This window comes from Phodopus roborovskii, unplaced genomic scaffold (genome assembly GCF_943737965.1).
Source record: "Phodopus roborovskii unplaced genomic scaffold, PHOROB, whole genome shotgun sequence".
Lineage (NCBI taxonomy): Eukaryota > Metazoa > Chordata > Mammalia > Rodentia > Cricetidae > Phodopus > Phodopus roborovskii.
The window spans coordinates 5,295,235-5,319,316 of NW_026125444.1; the positions used below are offsets into that span (position 1 = coordinate 5,295,235).

The window sequence follows — 24,082 nt, forward strand, 5'->3', positions numbered from 1 at the left end:
GGGCACTCTTAAGTTTCGAGAGAAAAAGAACTTCATCTTCCACTCGCATTTGGATAAAATAAAATGTAATTCCAGCTAACAGATTATCAATTGGTGGTCTAATATTCAATATTTAGTCAATGTTTGAGATAACCTATATCAATTAGAAAGCTATATCTCACAGAGGGCATGATGACAAATGTCAAATCCAGATAAATTTTTATAGTATAGGGACATTTTATATTTTAGATACTAAAAGTTATTATCCTGCATCTTTTGAAGAACAAAGAATATAGTTTGTGACATTGATCAGATAATCAGAGAAATGAAACAAAATAAAGTAATATATCCAACCTATATTATGTGTATTTGTATAAAATGGTTAAAACAGAGGACCATGTCCTGGAGGAGAGTCCTCATCATGTTCCTTTTCCCAAAGAGAACATAGATACATAAATCTGCAAGAAGATGTTCAGAATTAATCTCATTGAACAGATTGAAAAAGTCTGAATCAAATTTTAGAAAATCACATTATAGAAATGTTCATTGTTTTATTTTGAAAAATTCTCATGTTATTACAGACTTTCAAGTATGTGACAAAAATATACATTTTATATTTATTTTCCTGACAAGTGTTCAACCGTATGTAATATGCCCACCAGACAATGAAAAGGAAAATACTGCCTAATTTGTTAGTCATGATTCTTAAAAAAAAAAAAAAAAAAAAAATGTTCTAAGAGGTGGCAGGGCAGATAGTATGGCAGTAAGAGGAGAGTGTTATATTGCAGTCTCTTTAAAGACTATAGTTCCAATAATATTGCGTCACTGCTCTGAGGTATCACACGAGAGCCATTATTAAGTTGAACCACTTTGTAGGAAAATCAAATTTAAAGAAACCTGGACTCTGTAGATAAAGGGGAAACAACACTATGATCTTCAGCCACTCTATAACACCATGTTTCTTCTTCCCATGAATTCTCCCATTGTTTCTAATCATTTTCCCCACCATGGGGCAATGTAATTCCTTTTAGAGAATTAAGTGAAAATAATGCATGAAATGCAGATCATGATTGCGTAGCACCAGCATGGAGTTGCTTCCTGGTTGATGACTTGATCATGTTTGTGGCTTATAATTCATCACCATCCTCCGAGCTAAAGCTGCTTCTACTGCTCGCTTTAGAAACTGCAGGGGAAGTGGCAGAGAGGAGTGGGTCTGTCCCAAAGGGGCAGATTGTATCACTTAGTAGCATGCCGTCCAATCTTTGTTCCTCTTTCAAGGCAGCACTAAATGATAAATCTGTGAAGTGAGACAAAGGATCAGAGAAGGCCACAGCTTGCTCACAGAACTCCGGGCTTGTCCCCTGAGATGGAGTCAGTTGTTGGTAGCAGCCTATTGAGTTCTTCTCAGGATGGGCCTGCTGTTTGGTGATGTGGGGACTGAAATCAGCTATGCCAAGTGAAGCCAGCATTGGCAGACCATGAGCACGTGCTTGTATTTCCAGTTCCTGCAATTTCCGACAAGAGATTATAAATGATTAAATAATGCACTGAACAAGTTGACGTAATTGTTGAAATCAAACTGGAAATAAAATGCTACCTAATGAACAAAATGAAGAGGAGTGCAAACTATAAACACATTTAATAAATAAATAAATCTGGTGTAGTTGCAATGCCTAAAAATTACTTAAACTAAAATAAAATTTTAAAAAAGTTCTTGAGGTGTCTGTAAATTCCATGACATGCGAGGTAGCATAGTGGCTTGGGCTAAATAGTGTAATATGTAACTTGTGGAAAGTCTTCCAGTTCATCTCCTGCCATAACTCAAGAGCATTTCACTGAAATAGGAAAAGTATATGACTTGACTGTGTGCTTGCTTGTATTAAAAAGAGATACAGTTATAAAGCCCGTATTTCAATACTTTGTGACATATGAACAGATGAATGGTAACAATGTAAACTGGTAGAATTTGCCTTGAGGCAATGAAATCCATAACAATGTTACTAAAGAAATTAACGAGGAGGAAGAAATTTAGTGTGCAAATTCATCTAACAGCAACATATGCTTCACTCTGTTTGGTCTGTTTCTGTTTTTCAGTGCTGAATGTGTGTGATGATATCATGTGTGTTAAGTGAACATGAATTTCTTCACTTGGTAATTGGTTCTCATCCATTCTATGTCTATTTAAGTCATCTTGATCGTGGACCTCCAATCAAAATCAAATTGAAACAACCCAATTCAGAAGCTTCTAAAAGGCAGTACTGTTATTTTTTCCAAAGGCGGGAAAAAGCTGTTAATAAGAAAATGTATAAATGAGACCAGTGAATGAAAGCAGTGCCAGGATAGTCATATGTTCGCTGTGCAGTGTGGGGCAACCATCTCATAACAACCTGAATCCGGAGCACAAGCTGCCGGTTAGCCTGTTCCAATTTCTTCTGTCTGTGTTCTAACTCCCGGGCTCTCTGTTGTTCTTTTTGTAGCCACTTGATGTACTCTACTGATGCCTTCAGAATGGTTCCTTTGTTCCAGCGCATATCACTGTAGAAGAAGGAGATAACCTTTTCACAATTGTGCATGTCAGCAGAATTCATAAGAACTTACAAAATCTTTTACATTAATATGAAATAATGATTTACATGACTATTATTCACTCTTAGATATTATTGCTTCTGAATAGAAATTTTAATAGAATAGTTAAGAAGCCCTTATATAGTAAAATTAATCCCAGAATGAAAATAAGTGTCAAAAGAAAGTAATAAAGTGACTTTTTGTGGGTTAGCTAAATGCAATATCATGATTCTACCATTACAGTTTTTATATTTTTAGTGAAAATTGCTTTTATTATTAACTCTAAGATTAAAATCTATGTGCAGTATTTCTGCATTAATGAACTAGGAAATGTACATTACTGACGACTTAAGCCTAAATTTTTTAAGATCATTTCAGATGTACCAATCTTTGAACCTATTTCCTAATATGGTTGCTTTTGTTTCTAAGAAAGAAAAAAATGTATTCTCCCCTGAATGGTGATCCTGAGTGGTTGTGAAACACAACAGAGTTGGGAAACACTGCTTTATGCAATAGGGCAAGCTTCCTGAAACCATTTAATCAATTTGTTTCCACAAATAATATTTTTTTAAAGGCTAGATTCAGAACACTATTTTTAACATCTTTAAGTATCCTTAAATATCTAAATAGAATTTAGCATTTCTGAACTTTTAAAGTTTTGGCATAGAAAAATATTAAAATGCTTTTAATATAGGAGAAATAATAGCATAAAAGTGTAGAAGAGGCTAAAAGTAATCTTAGGATCTGAAAACTCCGTCCCGTCCATGCAATGCTGCATGAGAACTATTAACATGCATTAATAATAAGAACAAACTAATTATCGAATGTTAATTAAAGTGGTTAGAAGATGCTGGTGACTTATCCTGGAGCTCACTGACTCCATTAGACTGGCTGTCAAGCAAGCTCCATGACCTTCCTGTCTCCAACTCCCAGTAGAGAGATTGCAGGCAAGCACACTCAAGCTGGATCTTTAAGTGGGGGCAGGGGTCTGGATGCAGATCCTCATGCATGAGCAGCAAGTACTAACCACTGAGCCATGTCCCTCACTCTAAAAATTATTTATATACAGAATAAAGTAAGCATATAGCAAAAACCAAACACTTCCCTACAGCTGTTTTTGTTTTTACATTGTCTAAATATATATTTAAAATAGTTCTGGTTTGTATAATCTTTGTAAACTATAATAAAATTAATAAATTACTTATTATGGATCAGATATAGGAATATAAAGTCTGTGAAACATCAATTTGAATATGACTCATGGAAACAGCTTGGGTGGACTTATCATTAGCAGCAGCAAATGAAAGGGAGATACATTTTTATCCATCCGGCAGAAAGGTATAGAGAATTTTGAGTGGCCAGCCATCTACTGAAATGTACCAAACCACCTCCGTGTTTGATGCTAAACTAAGAGGTATCTGTAACTGAGAAATATTGTGGTCTCCTGAATTGGAACTCATAAATAGTAGTAGGAATCCTATGAAATCTTATTTTTGTTTCATTTCCTCCCATGGTGGGGAGGGCAAATGAAGGAGGAAAAATAAGAAGCAAAAGACATAGCCCACACCCAGCACTAAGTGGACCTAGATGGATATATAACATATACATATATAATATATACATGGATGCACATGCATATATACAACATGAAATTGGGAGGGGTTGTTGTTGGGAGATATGGAAGTGTTTATGAAAGAAATGAGGGAGGAGTATGTTCAACTTTCTTTGTATACATGCATAAAATTTCCAAAAATAAAAAAAATTAAAAGCAAAGGATAATATCAGCCATATCTGAACCCTAAACCACTGCTAATTTAAATCTAAAATATATCTACAAAATGGGGAGGGAGAATACAGTATCTTTTTATTGCACCTTATAGCATTCTGACTGTTTTTGAAGTTCACTATGTTTGAGAGTATTTGACTAGATAAGGCTTTGCTCTTCAAATGCTCAAAAACGTTTATATATATATATATATATATATATATACATATATATATATATATATATATATGGTAATACATATATATTCCCATATATGGAAATGTCCTCTCTTCCAAAATAATTTCAAATGCTTCAGGATTAAAAGTTTGAAAGAATATAATCTTATTATAAAAATGTGGCATGTCAAGTCATGGCTAAACCAAGAAGAGAGACATTGTCCTTTCATTTTCCATAAGGCAATTTTCCTTGAAGACCTTAACACTTCTGGGAGGACAGCTAAAAGTCTGAAGGTAGGGTCAAGACAATAAGACCTAAGGTGTAAATTGGTGTAGGATTTCCATCAGGTAAAACTGCAGAAAATGCACACCAGCTGTCACCTTGTGTGTGACATCCACTTCAAAGCCTTAGAATCTTTTAACCAAAAACTGCAGAAAAATACAAGGATACATCGGATTTGCATTTTTCTCAACAAGTTATATTTCTTAGCTCTAGTTTTTGTATATAATTTTCTCTTTTAACGCCATGATTTTGATCTGCAAAAAAATATGAATGGCAGTGCCATTGAATTCAGCATCTTCGAAGTAGCTCTGGCTTCATTCCCCAAAGTTTAGTCTAGAGAGCTAGAAAGGCCCTCAGCAGGGGATGCTCCACCATGCCTGTGCCCAGGGACAGGTGACATTTAGAAGGTGAGCTCCAAGTCTCCTTGCTCACTTTCCTGGTCTTCTATAGACATGAGGCTATATGGCTTTTTTTTTTTCTTTTTTTTTGAGACAGGATTCATTATGTGACTTGGAATAGCCTAGAAGTCACTACAGAGTCAAGATTGACCTCATACTCATAGTGATCCTCCTGCCTCTGCCTTCTAAGTACTGGAATTATGGATATGAGCTCCCACACCAGCTATTTTCTTGAACTAAAAATAAATTCTTCAGTCATCTTAACGGTTATCACCTATGCAACCGAAACTGATAATTTCTTGATATTTTTTGGTGTTTTCCCACTGAGTTTTTAGCTTAGCCATTGCCATACATAATAATGCTATTTCTTATTCATTTTACTGTCTTCAAATGGAATTCTGCCTCCTCTGTACTGTCCCTACAGTCTTTCCCTAGCATTTTGCCAAAGCTTTTAAATGAACTGTCTTAACATCTAAAACCAATCAGTCCAAAGTGTTTCATAGACTAGTTATTCCAGGGGTCTTTGGATCCAGAGTCTACTCTAGTAAAAATCCTTTTCAAGATGCTACATTCTAGATTCAACCATGATATCCTCACCACTGAATGCTAAAGGACATTGAAGTAACAGGTGAGGTCTCTGCAGTCCAGAGAAGGAAATGTACTAAAGCCGAATTTAGTGTTCAGATATTTGAATGACATGCTAACAGACATATGCAGAGAAATACAGACATATTCATCATTTGACTATTCAGTGTGTTTACAGTAAGATCTTAATGTTTGCATACAGATAGCATTATCAAACATGCGAGTCAAGAGGACTGACTGATTTCCATAATGAAGAAAAAGATGCTTAAGAATGCATAAAATGAAGGTTTTGCAACTATCTTCTCTTCCATCTGAGTCTGTGATAAATTGATTTACCATATTCTAGGCCAGAATGAGAAAATGATAGTCACAGACAGTTTTTGTCAATAGTTTTGTGGCTGTAATCATTCTCACTCATTTACATGTAGTCTTGTTCTGATTTGGGGACTATAGTGGCAGAGTTAAATAACTTCAATACAGTCTACATAAAACATAAGGGAGATAGTTATAGGAATAGCTTGCCAGGTGCTATGTAATGAGTTAAACAAGAAAGAATTCTATTATCAAAGTAGATATAAAATGTTAAAGATTATAATAGTTTAAACAATCTTTATACTCTATTCCCATATACCTTACTGATATTTTTACAAAAGCAATTTTTGTGTACATGCAGGGGATAGTTGGCTCAGTGGTTAAGGCACTTGTTGTTACTGCAGAGGACTCAGGGGTCACACTCAGCACCCACATGGTAGCTAACAAATGCCTGTAACTTATTAGAGGATCTGATGCCTTCTTCTGACCTCTGTGGTGTTAGGCATGTAGTCCGCATACATACTTGCAGGGAAAATATTCATACATATAAGACATATGTATTTATATTAATACACCTAAAGCAACAACATAAATAAACCTAAAAATAAGTAAGTTTATTTGTACATTCGCCTGTCTGTGTGAATGTATGCCATGTGTGTCCAGGTGCATGCAAATGCCAGAAGATGCTGGATGCGTGATGTTGAGTTACAGGCAGATATTAGCTGACCAACATAGGTGCTGGAAACAAAATTCAGTTGCTCTGGAAGAGCAGCAAGCATTCTTAACCATTGGCACATCTCTCCAGACTCAGTTGTTGTCTTTGAGTGACTTTATCAGGTTTGAATGTTTATCACTAGAGCCCAAACTTGGCCTGAGGTCTTCAGATCTCTCTGCTGGGTGGATCCATCTGCCATGTTCACCTCAAAGCCCTACTCTTTTCTAACATGAGTTACTTAATTGCCCAGGTTAGTTATAACATTTAGATTTAAGGAAAGACTATTTTCAGTTCTCACATGTATCACTTCATAAAACACCTCATTTCCTGATTAGGGAAATGCTGATATTTAGAGAGATCATTTTTTAAATCATCATCAAAGCTGCAGATAATGACTTTGCTTTCTGTACAAAAGCTCTAATTTCAAAATTAAAATTTTGATTAGTTACTTCTTGATATTTACAGTCTCAAACACCACATTTGACTTTGTATTTGCCACTAAATCTGGCTGGCATCAATCAGCAGTATTTTACAATCCCATTTTAACATGTGTATACCTAGAACTGGAACATATTTGATACTGTGACAATTTAATTTCAATGTTCATGTAAATCTTAAGTTGGAAGAAATGCTATTATTGTAAGTTGAATAACCCAGTCATTATCATAAACAACTTTTGACATTATCATTAAATTGCCAGTATTGTTAGTATGCTGATAACCACTATGATCTGAGGGCAACCCATATACTTATTTTTACTATCAGAAGGATGAGTCTAGGAAATGACTTGCTGCTTAATATCTATCACTCTGAAATAGATATTTCAAAGGGAGACCAGAAGTAGACGTGTCTTTGCTATAAGATGCTTCATTTCCTGGTCATTGGAACTGTCCTCCCTTTCCCCACCCACCCATTTGTAGGACACTGAAACTACAACATTATTGCACAAATGATTTTGAACTCACGGATCATTAGACTTTGGAATAAGAGTGCCAAGCTCCTTGATTCGGTAATTAATATTATACCTTCTTCTTCTTTCAACTATTAAGAAAGAAATATTATTGATTATTCTCATTAAAACACAGTTCACTGTTGGTCAGCTGTAAATGTAATAAACTTTTAAAAACAGTAAAAAAAAAAAAAGATATTTCCTGTTAGTCAAAGGACAGTTTTTAATAATAAGATAAAAATTCAAATAAGTCTTATATTAGCAGGAAAAACTGAAATAATAGTATTGTGAATATGTTCTTCATAACATGATAAAACATTTTGCCACAAAATACTTTTATTCTTTGGATTCACTCAGTGCTGTATACATAGACACACATATATTCATATGCTTACTCTATTTAGTTGATGTATCACCCATACACATTCTGGCAGTCTATCAATGAAATTTTTCAAGGCCATTCGCCACGCCGTACCCTTCCCATATATTCTCCTCAATGTTTAGCACATTGCAAGTACATGTGATCAGTTAACTAAAACTGTAACCCTTGGACTTGAGAGTTGGTTCAGTAGTTAAGAAGAGCACTTGCTGTTCTTGAAAAGGGCCCAGGTTTGATTCCCAGTACTTACTGGAAGCCCACACCACTTTGGGCATCAGGCATACATGTGGTGCAAAGCACTCGTGCATATAAAATAATAATAAAAATTAATCTAAATAAGTAAAAATTGAAAGTTAAAAAAAAGCAAGTTGGTAGAAGCACAAGCATTTAACCCCAGCACTCAGGAGAACAGGCAGAAGCAGCCATATCTCTATGAGTTCAAGGCCTGGACTATAGAGTTCCAGGACAGCCAAGGCTATGCAAAGAAACACTTAATCAGAAGACTACCCCCCCCAAAAAAGAAAGAAACAAACCCAAAACTATATCTCTTAAGTAAATGAATGTATGCATGTGAATTAGACAACAAGTTTGTTTTTCTTTAATTAACTTTTAGTGTGTGTATGTTTGTGTGTGTGTGTGTGTGTGTGTGTGTGTGTGTGTGTGTGTGTGTGTGTAGATATACATACAATAGCATGTGCAGAGATCAGAGGACATCTTGTGAGGACAGATACTCTCTTTGCATTTTGTGGCTCCTAGGGATCAAACTCAGCTTGTCAGGCTTGGCAGCAGCCCCTATACCCACTGAACCATCTCTCTGTTCCTACTTTCCTACATTTAAGGTTTTTTTTTTTTTTATAGCTAAGTGGTTTTCAAATTTTTGCTGGAAGTAAACATATCTGAAAGGATTGTTGAACCAATTTTTACCTTATCTAGGAATTCTGATTTTTGTAGGATAGGAATATGCACTTTTGAAATTTCATTAGGTGAGGTTGTTATTATTATATGTGTAATGCTAGCCATTCAAGAAATATGGATATAATCTCTTTAAATCTTCTCCCTTTTTATTTTTCTATACATTTATTACGTATAGCAATTTTGTGTATATAGAAACTATTCACTGTCAGTGATATAATAGTTTCCAATATTGACCCTGTATAATATTTTGCAGTGGGTCGCATGTTTAAAGTAAGTATTCCAGGAAATTTGCACCAAAAAAAAAAAAAAAGCCATGAAAAAAGAAAAGGATAGTTCAAAAACATTGTAATACCCAAATAATGTCTCCTCAAGAATTAAGATCTGCTACATGAAATAAGGGAAGTCATTATCAAAAATCATTTGTCTTCAAACCATTAATAAGCATGGTCTTTGGGAACAGCACAGTCAAGTTAGAATACAATCAATCGTTGAGCTTGTTCACCCTCTTCACTAACCCTCCTGGTTCTTTGTATATGACTTACAAAGCAGCTAAATGTTTCTACATAAACAAGTAACAGTAAAACTGATAGAAAAGCATACATGCTTTAGAGTGAGAATTTGATACCAATTCTGTGTTCACATATATTATTGCTATATCACCAATGAAACATACAGCAGCAATAAAGAAAATTTGAGATTTTACCCCCAAATAGGTTTCTTTTATGTTTGTTCATAATATTTTACTTAATGCCACATTGTGTATACTATCAAAAACTTCTTTACTCTCCTTAGATTCTACTTATAGCACTTTAACTAGGTAATTACAACTTCATTTGTTCTTGAATATACAAGTTATTAAAAAAATAACAATCCCTTTAAGAAATTGCAAAATGTCACTATTTGTTATGATTTTGGCATATTCAGACAATATAATCCCTAAATGCACTGGCATTCCACTGGCATTCAGTAGACCACTTTTTTCTTTTCTGTCCACACAGACACCAAAGGCAGATGAAGGCCATCAGAATCCTGCTGAATGACACTCTAGCTAACTTGCACAAGAAATTTCCTCTTTTGCTCCAGGGCTCATTTCCAGGTCCAGGACAGCCTATGACATGAGCTCTCCTCTCCTGAGGGAAGGAGCTCATACAGATAAGTGGGTGTAGCCAAAGGGTTGCTAATGTTTGAAATATTCACTCATGTTCAAAGCTACTGGCAGCATAAAATAGAATGATATGAGAAGTGTGTTGCAAGATAAAAGCTGGCATCAGTCTTCCCAGACCAAACTCCGAGGTCCTGAGAATTCTCAAACAATCCTGGCCTTCCAGCCTTTAAAAGGAATTTAGAATTTTCAAGTTTGATTTTTAAATTTTACATATTTAAGCATCAGGTAAAGGAAATCGCCTTTGTGGTTTTGCAATGTCTTCACACATTCTGTAGTTTTAACTGCTTTATATTCGTCATATATAAAATACAGGGTACTAAATTTTAAACATTGATTTACCTCAAAATAAAATGATTTAGCATGAGAATCCAATTACAAAACATTCTGATAAGACATAGAGTAGATACCAACCATGTTATGCACTAAAGACCTGTTGAAAAGCTGACTATATAGAGGACAGAAGAAGAGACAGAACAGTAACTCCTTGGGATCCATGGTTCCCCCAGCATATTAATTCCTTGTACCAACTATCAGCTCTGTCCATTCATGCTTCCTCTTACCTTATATTCTAAATTGAAGTTGTCTGCAATGCCCTTGAGGGCTAAGGGAACCCAAAGGTTGTGGCCCAAAAGAGTTGGTCAGTTAACTCTTGCCAGTCTAATGTGGCAGGTACAATAAGGACTGATAGGGGTTTCATGGGTGAATGAAGAAGGCATCTCAGTCCATTACACATAAGAAAATTAATGGTTTGACTTAAGGCTTTACTCTTTCATTTCCATCGCTACTCTATCTATTGAGACTTGTCTCTAAGAACAAAGCTGTTTCACACTCACTTAGTAGAAGTCACGTGAGATACTGAAGCTAAGACAAGACTGAACACTCTGAATCCAGGCCTTGCTGCTAGTCTACCTCTCTCACCAGCATTAGCATTTCTCCATCTCTTGTGACCGTAACAAGTCAGAGTCACATTGACCTAAAGGAGGAATGAGGGATTCAGCATTACAACATAAGCTATGCCTTTTAGTTGCCATATCATTGAAAGGGGAGGAGCAAATTAATCCTGAACAATGAGAAGGTACACTTGTTTCTGAGAACATGAAGTACATTTTATAGCCAGTTTGCTTCTTTAAATCTATGAGTTGGTGAATCACAACACTGCTCAAATGTAACCAAATGCACTTATCTCAGTCAAGCACACCCTGCCCAAGAATGGTCAAAGGCAATTCAGCTTGCCTCATTTCAAGAGATCTCAAGGTTTGCATTTTCAAGACTGGTTCAAGTCGCTAAGCATGTACAATTAGTTTCAATCATCCAACTTCAAGTAATAATGCTATAACAGCAAAAGACTCCCTACTTTATTCTCCATGCATTTGCTCTTGTATTACTTTTGTTGAAAGAAAAAAGAAAATATACTCACTGAGGTTGTGGTTGTCCTTTTTCTGTCTCTCTTTCGCCAAAGCTCTTGTGTCAGTTTCTGAACAAAAGAAAAATAATTGAAAAGGAGTTGAGTTCTACTTTGAAGCATTTCCATGCAGCATTCAGAAACACCAAGTAGAAACAGAATATTGCTTGTTCTAGAATGGTGTAATAAAATTTTTAATGGTAATATGAAGAAATATAGGGAAGGGAATATTTTTAACAAACAATGACAAAGTCTTTATGACATGGAGCAGCAAAAGCCTGATCTGGTTTTAGCTTTCCATATTTCAGTCATGCAGTCAGTTACCTAATTTCTTGCCTAAGACTCCTCCCCCGTGAAATAAATATAATACAATAGCTACCTGAAAAACAATGGAATGGTTCTACAAGCATGTTGCATGGAAAACACTAAGCTCTTCACTAACTTCCACTATTATTCCCATAATTTTGAGATTCAAGAATTAACCTAGTCCCTTCAAAATTCTCTACAGATTGACAGGACATCAGTTTTTAAAAAGAGTCCACAGTAATTCTGACTCCCTGATCTTCATAACACAGGTAGTTCCTTCATCAATTGGGATTTTGATAACAACAGAATGTTAAGAAAATGTCCAAGGTTAGTCTCAAAGCTGCCTCTATTGTGTCATCTATAGAACTTTCTGGAGAGGTGCACACAATTATAAAATAATTATATATTATATAGTTATATATATTATATAGTTATAAAATAACACTATCAACTTACAGTATTTTTACAACCTATGCATTTACCAGCTTTGAATGTATTGTCTATTCACAGTCACATGTCAAAGTCTGTATTCTGAATGATTTCTAGAATACAGCCCCATAAGAGACTCCAAGTCACAACAACTGGCTAAACTTCTCCTGGATCTGGATCCCTACATGGGGTCAAAATATTAATGGTCAAGAGAAGTGTATGAGCAGCTACTAAGATACCAAGTCCATTCAATTAAAAGGTAAATGATAATGGCCTATTGTGTCATGATATTAAGATGTGGTAGACTTACTCTCAACACTTCTTTCATTTATTGTGATCATACTTAAAAAAATATTTAGCATGACACTATGTCATTCACATATTATGCAATTGATAAAAATTTTCAAAGGTTAAACTTTTTAAAAATCAACATTACCTGCAACTTCCTTTTTCATGGGCAGAATGCTTGGACAGGAAGTAGTCATCAGATTTGCATTAACTGGAGAAATCTCTTGCTCACCACTGTATACATCCAAAATACTACTAGATAACTTTTAAAAAATGAGAGAAAAGATCAAATAATTAACAATATATTTAATATTGTGCAGTAAATCCCTTGATTTAAATTTGTCACTTTGTAATGATCATGACAATAGATACCATGTTAGTTTTAAACAGAAATATACATTGACTACTTTTAAAAGCATTGTGGAATGCATGTGAATAAGATATGCTGAAAATAATATTTGGATTGCAATAAGAAGAGAGATAAATTAATGCATGGAGGAAAATGCTGATGAATATTCACAAACCTATAGGGGTTTGAGCTAGATTATGACATGGTTGTAAATTAGTGCTATTAAAATATCTTTTTGAAAAATCAATACACGTCTTAGCAAATCTGGAAGTTCCTTGCAGACCACAAGTCAAACACAATGGCAAAAGCGTTGGGAGCTTCAGAGTGCTGACAGCACTCTCAGCATCTGGCTATCAAAAGGGATTTTTATATTGTTAATGAAGTAGGAAGCTATGCTTTCTGGAAGATATACTTATCCCCACTGTACACTAATGTTTTCAATTGATATATATATATATATATATATATATATATATATATATATGTACCCCAGCTCGTAAGCAAAAGCACCCTAAGACTTGTTTGCCTCTAGTGAAGATAGGCTCTATTAAATTATAAATTTTGCAACTCTTGACATTCTTCTTGGGAACAATTTCTCAGAAACCTAAGGTGCTTTATATACAATTTAAAATTGTACTGATTCATTAATCAATACGTGCTTATTAATCACACAAAATATTTTATTTAAATAATATTCATATTTTAAATAAATACCCATTATTTCAGAAAAAGTTACATTTACAACATAGGATTAAAAATTATAAACTATTTCTATTTTACATATTTTTATTCTATTTCTAGCTATTTAACCAAAAGTTCAGTAAGAAGCAACTTTTTCTTTTCTTAAGGTCTAGCTCTCTCTCTCTCTCTCTCTCTCTCTATATATATATATATATATATGTATATATATATATATATGTGTGTGTAGTAATTTAACACAGTTATGTCAAAATTATTGCAGAGAAATTAACTTTATATTTCTCCTTATTGTGAAATTCCAGTTCAATCTGAGCAAGTATTTCAAGATTTAGAAAATCAGTTTGGCAATCAATATGAAGAAAGTATTCATTAAGGCTGAAATAAATTTTCAGGAGAACAAGTTATTACAGTATACTAAATACTAAATAAATATGTGTTTCTAAGGAAAATCAACTGTGATTAAATTATCTAATACATATATTTTTTAATGTTCATATGGAGAAGTACATTCTAGCCTGCCTTTGTTACTATAGTATATGTTTTGTATACTGGTATCTTCATCATTAAGTTTTTTCAAAAGCCTCATATTTAACTTATCCAGTTTATATTTTACTTATGTTCACTTACATTGATTTTTTTTTCCAGTGCTCAGGGTCAACCCGGGGCCTTAAATATGCTATGCACATGCTCTATTGTGAACTACACCCTCGACACTACAAACTCATTATTTAAAGTGTGTTTTTACTTGATGGATTTTAGATGTGGGATATTGAAGTACTTACTCCTTTTCAGTTTACTTATTTTAAAAACAAACAAAGGTTGACTGAATTGGAAAGATGATGTCTGCGAATCTCCAGCAAATACGATTAGGTGGTGTTCCGCAACACAGACCGTTCCCTAAGACGTGCGTCATTTAAACAATGCTTTAAACATACACATTTTCCATGGTCGTGTTTGAATAGCTTGTTGGTTATGAGCCGAGGTATCCCCACCTGAGTTGTACATTTCCACTGTGCCTTTGAGAAATATAATGGACAAGCGGAACAAAAAGACAGGGAGTAGAGGGGAAGGAACTAGGCAAAGGGCGCTTTTCTTCTGAAGAGCTTCAATTCAGATGAATTTCAATGAATACTGGCAAATTGCGGAAATGTTAAAAGAAGAAAACAGGCTCTAGTCCATGGACTGTCAGACTGTCCTCCTACAGAATTCCTTAGAAACGGGACAGGATTCTGACAATGAATCTAATACTGCCTAACTCTAGCGAGGAGACATTATCCCCTGACCTCGGTTAAATTTAATTCATGCCTTAAAGCATGGTGATTAATACCCTATTTAATTTTATGCTGTAGGTACTGTTCTATTTCATGTAAATGGTTAATCACTTTTTGACTATCATTAGACTGTTGAGTTTCCAAGCATGTAATACAATTCAGGTCATCTAAGAAGGCTTCTCCCCCATTAAAAGTTGTAAGAGGGCAGGGTTAGTTAGCATTGAATGCATACATAACCATCAGGAAGCTCTTACAAATCACATATGCATCTATACTATGTCAGAGGTGTGCCTTAATTCAGCAACAACACCTGTCTTTGTAGATCAATAAGCAAATAGATAGGCATTTGGTGAAGATGTTTTTCTTCTTGTTAAGAAAAGGCAAACTGATTTCTCAGTAAGGCAATATATTTGATATGACAGTGATGAACATATTGTTACCAAACCAAATAAAAATAATTTATCTTAGAATCCATTTAAAAGGATCAAGTATACAGCTGCGTAATAAGATGCAACTCTCTAGTAGAGAACGAATAACATTTCTAAGAAGCTGCTCAATGATGAACTGTGGTTTACAGTGATCTGATGGTATCTAGATTTTATTCACATCTTCACTCCTGAGGTCTGAGGAATAGAAATAACCTGGATCCAGCCTTAGCAAGTGATAGATCCTTTCAAAGCAGCCAGTATTTCCTGGGAGGGGGGCAGTATTTACAGGTCAAAATAGCAAAATATAGGAATGTGATTATTTTGGCAAAAAAAAAAAAAAACCAAAAAAACAATGCAGCATTAGAAATGATACAAAGGGAAAAAGGAAAGAAAAGAAAAGAAGATCTAGTTTGTTAAATTAGCCTAAAATAAATAAGGGGAAGTTTTTAAAATAATAATCTACAATAAAATAATAAGTAAACATAACAGTAAACATGCAGGAGGGAATTTTATGTCTGGTACTGTAATCCTGTGGCAGAGGTAGTCTTAGACCTTTAGGAACCACCTGCTATTGCTATTTTGCTGTCAAATTGTTATGCTGTCAAATTACCTTCCAAATACTTAAAATGTTCATATGGATAGACCTGGGCTGAGATCCTCCAGGTCAAAGAAGCTTCCTTTATCAATAGACAGCAGCCACTGAGTGGGGCGGATGATTGTTCAGTGTGTTGAGAAGAGAAAAGAAGAGAAGAGAAGAGAAGAGAAGAGAAGAGAAGAGAAGAGAAGAGAAGAGACACTCATCCCTAAACAGGACATCTGTCTTAAGCCAAATCCAAGGTTCCAGAAACATTGCACATTCCAGCAGAGGAGAGAGGAAGAATGTAAGATCCAGGCAATGGGGAATAATGCTGTGAAAGGCAGTTTTCTGACTACACCATAGCCATCCCATTCATGAATTCACAACAGCTATGTAACCTGTGCAAGATGAAGTCAGCCCAAGTCCCAGCACATTTATGGCAGATGACCACCAGGTTTCACTACTACAGAGAAGCAATTGGCAGTGGGCAGCTGCTGAGGTAGAGACATTCTTTTGATATTGATAAGGATATGGCCACTGGTAGGGTTCCCCATACCCCAGGAGATGGCCCATATTCAAGCACAGATGGACAGTACTAACCAGAGTTATCAAAAAAAAAAAAAAAAAAAAAAAAAAAAAAAGATGTTCAGTTGAAAAGAAAATGTGTTGGGGATTGAGGGAAAGAAGCAAGATGGGGACATAAGTGTAATTGTGATCATATTACATTATATGCTAGTATGAAAATCTCGAAAATAAAGGAAAATTTTAAATTAATAAAACATTAGGACTATAAAATGTCCTAATGACAAGAGAAAATCTGTAGGATTTTCTTCAATAACACAATAAAGAATTAAGTGTAAAGTGAAAAATAATGAATTTTTTAAGCATGAAGGAAAATAATTATACATGTCTTTTAGTCCAGCCTTGATGCCATGCACATATGAGCCCATAATAATAATATTTCTAAGTGTACAATATTAAGTTTACTCCACCTTCGAAAAAGAAAAATCAAAGTTGGGTTGTTAGGGAAGTGAGGAGGATCTGGGAGGAGTTGGGAGAAGGAAAATACACTATCTAATTTTTAAAGAATTAATTATAAAAAGCCTTACTTCCACAAAGAGTAACACTGAAAACAATGGGTGAAGTACTAAGAATGAGGACCTATTAAGGCTATGCTTCAAAAATATGAGATAAAATTGATCAAATACCTTAGAAAAGTGATTGTGGATGTAAGAAAAAGGCAACAGGGGAGATTGAGATCAAAGACAAGAGAAAAGTATTCCGTTTTCATAATTTCAGCCAGTGTGAATTGGGGTAACAAGGAAGTGATAAGAAATTATTATGGAAAAGTATTTTTGGAAATTATTTCTGTGTATGGCTGTTTTGCCTAATGTATATCTGGCACCATCTGAGAGCCTAGTGGCCCCAGATGTCAGTAGAGGGATCCATATCTCCTGGGACTGGGATTACATACAGTTGTGAATGCCACATAGATGATGGAAATTGAACTTGGAACCTCTAGATGAGCAGCCAGAACTGTTAATTGCAGAGCAACCTCTCCAGCACCAGGAAATATGCATTTAAAAAAATGTTCTTTTTTTTTTTTTTTTTTTATAAAAGTTGTCATGGTCATGGTGTCTCTTCACAACAATAGTAAACCCTAAGACAATAACTAATAAAAGAGCATAGTGACTACATCTATGAAGTGAATTTTTAAAGAAAAGACTAATTATAAGCATGCATGTACCTAATGAAAACTACACCAAATATGTGACGAATATCAAAATCTACAGAAGTTTATAACCTAACATCAGAGTAGAAGATTCCTATATATTCCTTTTCATTTCTGAAAAGACAATCAGTCAAAATAATGAGGATGTAAGATAGAGTTGAATGAAAGTAATAATGTGACCTCATAGATATGTTTATTGAACTTGCAAAAATAGAGAACACATGACTTTTCTCAAATAGTGTTGAAATATTCCAACACTGACTATATACTCAGACAAAAGAAAACCTCAACACAAAGTTCATGCAGCACTTGATTTGGAAATTTTTAAAGTTATTAGGAACTCAAGAGTAAAGATGAATTTGAGATTCCATCTTACACATGTCAGAATGAATAAGGTCAAAAACAAGTGACGGATTGTGCTGGCAAGAATGTGGATCAATGGGAACACTCTTCTACTGCTGTTTGGAGCACAAACTTGTACAGTCACTTTGGAAATCAATATAGTGGTTTCTAGAAAATTTGAAATCAACCTACCCCAATACCAGACTGTACCACTCATTGGATGCTCAAATATACCACAAGGACACTTGCTCAACCATGTTCACAGCAGCTTTATTCATAATAGCCAGGAAATGGAAAGAACCTAGAAGTCCCTCAACCAAAGAACAGATGAAAAAATGTGATGCATTTACACAATGGAGTGTTACTCAACTGTTAAAAGCAATGGCATCATGAAATTTGCAGGCAAATAGTTGGAACTAGAAGAAAAAAAAAAAAAAAAAAAAAAAAAAAGATCCTGAATGAAGTAACCCAGATCCAGAGACCCAGAAAGACAAACATGGTATGTACTCACTTATAAGTAAGTATTAGCTGTAAAGTAAAAGATAATCATGCTATAATCCACAAACCTAGAGAAGCTACACAACAAGGAAGGCTAAAAGGAGATGGGGATCTCCTTGGGAAGGGGAAATAGAATATATTTTGCGGGTGGACTGGGAGTGTGTGGGCTTGGGAGAAGGGGGGCTCAGGTGGGGAAGGAAGAGAAAAATTATTGGAAACAAGTGGAATTTGGGGACATTTTAGGGGTGAGGAGCAACCTACCAATGAAAACTTCATGAAATCTACTAGAGTAACCTTAGTAGCAAAGACACCTAGTAATAGGGGACATGAAGCCTGTACCACTCATTTTCTGTAACCAGTCAAGGAAGGATTGAAACTCCAACTCAGTCACAAAACCTTCTACATACATTTTTTTCCTGCCTTCAGAGTGTTCTGGGATCAGAACCTAGCAAAATCATCATCAAAGAGATCAGAGAGTGTTCATCCAGAAACTGATGGGAGAAGAGGCAAAGTCCCACAACAAACATTAGGAGGAGCTCAGGAGTCCTAGGGAGGAGAAGGAGAAAGAATCTGAGGAACCAGAGGGGTGAGGGACACCAAGAGAACACAGCCCACAAAATCAACTGACAGGTGGCTCAGAGAGATCAGCCTGTAGAGGTCTGAACTAGGTCCTCTGCACACATATCATGGCTGAGTAGCTTGGTGTTCTTGTGGGATTCCAAACAGCGGGAGCAAGCCTGTCTCTGGCTTTTTTGTCTACTGTGAGGCACTTTTCCTCCTACTGAGTTGCCTGGATGTTATAGTATTTGCCTGGTCTTTAATATTCAGTTATCTGTGAAGAAGAGGTAATAAAATTTAAGACCCAGAGGTGGTAGCTGATGACTCCACAGAAACAATAACTTATAGACACGAGATAACTAATACACATGAGTTCAGAAAGCCTGTGACAGCATGACAAGACCTGAACAGATTCAAAACCACACAAAATCCCTGCATTCAGAAGGGAAAGTGGACACAAAGCCCCATCCCTAAGCAAGAATCTATCTGTAATTGATACTGGGAAAGGCAAAGTCAGTTATTTCTAATTGACTATCATTGGCTATATCAACCATACTCCAAGTCAGGCCCCATGCCCAGGAGTTGTTGGCCAACACAAAACAAATGTTTTTCAGGACTTTTGTTTTTCATTTGTTTGTTTGATTATTGATGGTCGAATTTTTTGTTTGTTTAGTTGGTTGGTTTGTGGAGATATATAGGTATTTGTGTGTGTGTGTGTGTGTGTGTGTGTGTGTGTGTGTGTGTGTGTTTCAATTTTCACTTTTTTTAGATAGAGAAATCAGGAAGTTGAGTGATGGGAGATGGGGAGATTCTGAAATGAGCTGGGGGAGGGGAAGCTTATAAGGCAGAGTCACTTGCCTGGCTGCCTGGAACTCTATGTATACCAGGCTGGTTTTGAACTCACAGAGACTGATCTGCCTCTGACTCCCAAGTGATGGGATTAAAGCATGTGCCATCATGCTCAGTCTTATATGAAAGAATTTTTTAATAAAATTAAAATACTAAATAAAAGTCTAATAGCTGGACTAAGATAAGGATGTCTGCTTTTGTGTGTGTCATTCATCAGATAGTCTAGAAAGAACAGTTAGTCAATAAAAACAAAGTACTCAAAAGTGTCTGCTTACAGACAACATGATTCATGATCTTATATTTAGAAAATCCAGAGATTACATAAAAATGAAACACACCAAAACAAACCTACCCTTATTTGAGCTAACAAATGAAGCTCTTAGCCCAGTCACAAAACATAGAATCAACACATGAAAATCAGTTGTGTTTATATACCTGAGCGATGAGCAATATGAAAAAGAAATTAACACATTTCCATTTAAAATAATCTTAGAAGGAAAGACTTCAGAATAAACTTAATTCCCATAAAGGAAAGGTATATAGGCTGAAAAACCAAAAAATATAGATAAAATTAAAGAAGTCATAAGAAATGGAAAAGATCCCATATTTCTGGAAAGAGATAATATTGTTGAGATGATACCACTACACAACGCATTCACATATACAATGCTGTTGCCATCAATGCCGACCACATTTTTTAGGAGATTGAAAACATTTGTTAAAAATCACATGAATTATCAAGGAACATAAAAAACTAAAAAGAGTACTGGAATAGAACAAAATAGAGAATACTTATGAATTTCCAAGCTGATTACAGTGCTATGGTAATGCAAAGAGATGTCACTCTGACATTAAGACAATTATATAGGCCTGTAGGGCATAATAACGAAGCCAAAAAGAAACTTCCTAATGTAGCCCAGCAATTTGGACAAGGTTACTAAGACCACCCAGTGGCAAAGGGCGGTCTTTTCAATGAATGGTATTGGTTTCAATGGATATCTATGAATGATTCTGGGATCTTATCTTCCACATATTTAAAAATTAACTCAAAGTGGGTTAAAGAACTAAACACAAGATATGCAACTGTAAGACTCTTAATAGAAAATGCAGAGCTCTTGACAATGGTACATTCAGCAGAACACCATTTTGCCAAATTGTAACTTTTAGTGACACCAGAGAAAAACAGCTTTGACTTTGTTTACAGTCAGTGCTGTCTGGGTAAGAAAACATTCTACAGCCAAAATGATTGCAGAAGCATCTACACAAACTATAAATTGCATGTACAACCATCGTCTCTTTCCAGGAAACCACACACACTGTGACCTAAATTCCACTTTAAAATGACCCTTCCTCCTCATGCAATCTGACCCCTGACATGACATTTCAAAATAATGATATCCACTCTGGAATTTCGTCTCTGGTTTTATTCCTCAAGCTTTTCAGGTCCCTACACCTAAATTATGCCTCCCCATTTAGTGCATCTACACCCCTCCTAATAAACTCCCACCTTCCTCTTCTACCAACATATTTTAAATACCCTTAAGATCTATTTGACCCCAAGAGTCTGAAGTCTAAACTCCCTGCCATTTAACTCATGTGTAAACCCCAACTCTTATATCTAGCTTTCAAAATGCCATTACAGCCTTTTTCTTACTGATTCAATGTTATTTCCACTACTTGTAAAATTTTAAAACCTGTCATTATCATGCATACACATACAAGGGTTTTCTTTTTCTTTTTATCTATTTTTTTAAATTTCATTTTACATTCCAACCATAGTTCTCCCTCCCAACCCTCCTCCAACTTCCCCCTGACTTCCCCCACCCAGAGCACACTCTCCACCCACTCCTCCCAAATGGGGAGTCAACAAAGACTGGCACATTAAGTTGAGACAGGACCAGGTACTTCTCCCCTGCACTAAGGCCAAGCATGGCATCCCACCATAGGGAATGGGTTCCAACAAGCTAGCTCATCTACCAGGGATAGATCTTGTTATTACTGCCAAGGGCTCCTCAGATAGACCAAGCTACACATGTCATCATAGAGCTTTTATCCATTAATTGATGGAACAAGATGTAGAGATACACAACCAAGTACAAGGCCAAGCTCCAGGAATCCATCTGAAGAAAGGGAGGAGGGAATGTATGAGCAAGGGAGGCTAAGATTATGAAGAGGAAATCTACAGAGACAGCTGAACCAAGCTCTTGGGAACTCCTGGACCATACTAGGGTTTTCAATAGAAGATTTCAGACTTCAATGTGAGTAACGATTATGATTATAATGAATCTGTGAATTCGCAGAGGAAGAATTTTTAGAAGACAAAGTAACCCAACATGTTATGCCAGAGTCGATAATTTGTTACATGTCAAGTATAGTATAATATAACTCAAACAACATCTTAAGTCATCTTTATAACAATTTTGTAGGGTACACATGACTATCACTCTATGAAGCAATTGCAGCTCAGAACTGAAGTAATGGTCTAAGAATAATATACCTACAAAAGCAACAGAGGTTGCAATGAGACAGCTCAGTGTCTTGTAAACACAAAAGACGTAAGTTTGATCTCCAAAACCCATGTGAAGAAAAATCAAGTAGCATTTGCTTATAATGCCAGCAGCAGGGACTTTGAATCAGGTGCCTGGAACTAAGAGACCACCCAGCCTCACCTACTCTGTGAGGTAGCAGAGGTTGACATAATAGCCTAGATTCATGCTTGTAAGATACCAAGGCTGGGTTCTCTACTATGTACTCCACTGCTGGAGCATTCCTGTCTTTAATTTGTTTTAGTGTTTTGAATAGTCAGAACGATTTGAAGCTACTGACTGTATTTCTATCCCTCACTGCTCTTTTCTGAAGTCCACCCCACCCTTAAGTATCACAATCAAACAGTTCTGTCTCTCCAGGGCTTAACTCCAGGGCCCAGCCCTATCCAACAGGCTCCTGTGAGGGATAACCTGGCTTGTTTCTCTTCACCAACATACTGTAGGACTCATAACGTAAATGAAACTTTAAATGTAATTTATTCTTAGTACTGTAATGTTTTACCTTTACATTCAGTTAGCAACAGAAAGGACCACACAGTATATACTCCATATGTTCCTTAAAATAATTTTGCTTTGGAAAGCTCTGGTTTTTTTGAAAATGCATTTGTATCACCTCCATAATCTTATAGACACTCAAAAATGAGCAAAACTTATGGAAGGTTACAATGTAAATTTGCAAGTAAATTTTCAGTGAAATAACAAATGGCAAAAAGCACCCTAATTGGTGTGTGTGTGTGTGTGTGTGTGTGTGTGTGTGTGTGTGTGTGTGTGTGTGTGTTACATCACATATTTACTGTGAGTTTTCAAAGGATACTGACAGATGTATTTGTTTAGATCCTCGCCTTCTGCTTTCCTATGAAGATATTCACTGAATCTGAAATGGTAAAGCTGAACAGGACACTGTTTGATAGAGAACTGGGGAAAAAAGGAGATAAACTCCTGTTCTAAAGAGGCCCACGGCAGGGAAGCATAGGCTGGAGAACATATGCGCACATGAAACACGGACTTTCCAAAGATTATTTTGCTTCCTTGTGGGTGTTGATTCATTTAGATTCAGTGAGGCAGATTTTTCCAGCTTTAGGATATAAACCACCAATTGCCTCAAAGTTTATTTCATTTGTTGAAACATCACTCCGAGGCTTAAGTGACAAACACTGAGCCATGAAATCCTGCTGTGTTATTTTGTTATTATTATTTTTTGTTCCATTGTAAGTGAATAAAAATAATGAGTGGGGCTGGAGCTGGCGTTTCTTTGGCTAGCTAGCTTTAATACAAATAGGAAAATACAAAACTGGATGCTCACAGCTTCAGATCACATATACTACACGTTCATTATTCTTTTAGCACTAAAATAACCAAACAGTTTTTAGCGTGAGTACAAAATAAACAATTAACTAAACCCTCACATTTTATACAATAGTCATAATAAAACATTAATTTCAGCAGGTTTTGACTAAATAAATTACTTAGCATACCCCAGAACACTCCAAAACTGTTTGTAAGTAAACAAGCTCTTCAAAACACGGTTAATTATAGTTTAAACATTTCAGTGTTAACGTCTACGTCTACATAGTTTATTTTTACCAATTATAACTCTATAAATTTAAAATCGGGGGTTAAGC

At 35.6% G+C, this 24,082-nt stretch overlaps 1 protein-coding gene across 3 annotated transcripts in view; it reads right to left on the reverse strand.

Annotated features, from left to right (window-relative positions):
• Positions 1-1,081: 1,081 nt before the first annotated feature.
• The window catches only part of Tfec (transcription factor EC), a 61,474-nt gene continuing 38,473 nt past the window's right edge, over positions 1,082-24,082 (reverse strand). For all 3 annotated transcript variants that reach the window (XM_051175711.1, XM_051175710.1, XM_051175712.1), the window contains 5 exons: positions 12,760-12,874; positions 11,604-11,660; positions 7,744-7,819; positions 2,367-2,514; positions 1,082-1,484 (listed from right to left, as the gene is read on the reverse strand). In XM_051175711.1, the coding sequence (XP_051031668.1) occupies positions 1,107-1,484; positions 2,367-2,514; positions 7,744-7,819; positions 11,604-11,660; positions 12,760-12,874 (774 nt within the window). In that variant the 3' untranslated portion in view covers positions 1,082-1,106. The remainder of the gene's footprint in view (positions 1,485-2,366; positions 2,515-7,743; positions 7,820-11,603; positions 11,661-12,759; positions 12,875-24,082) is intronic.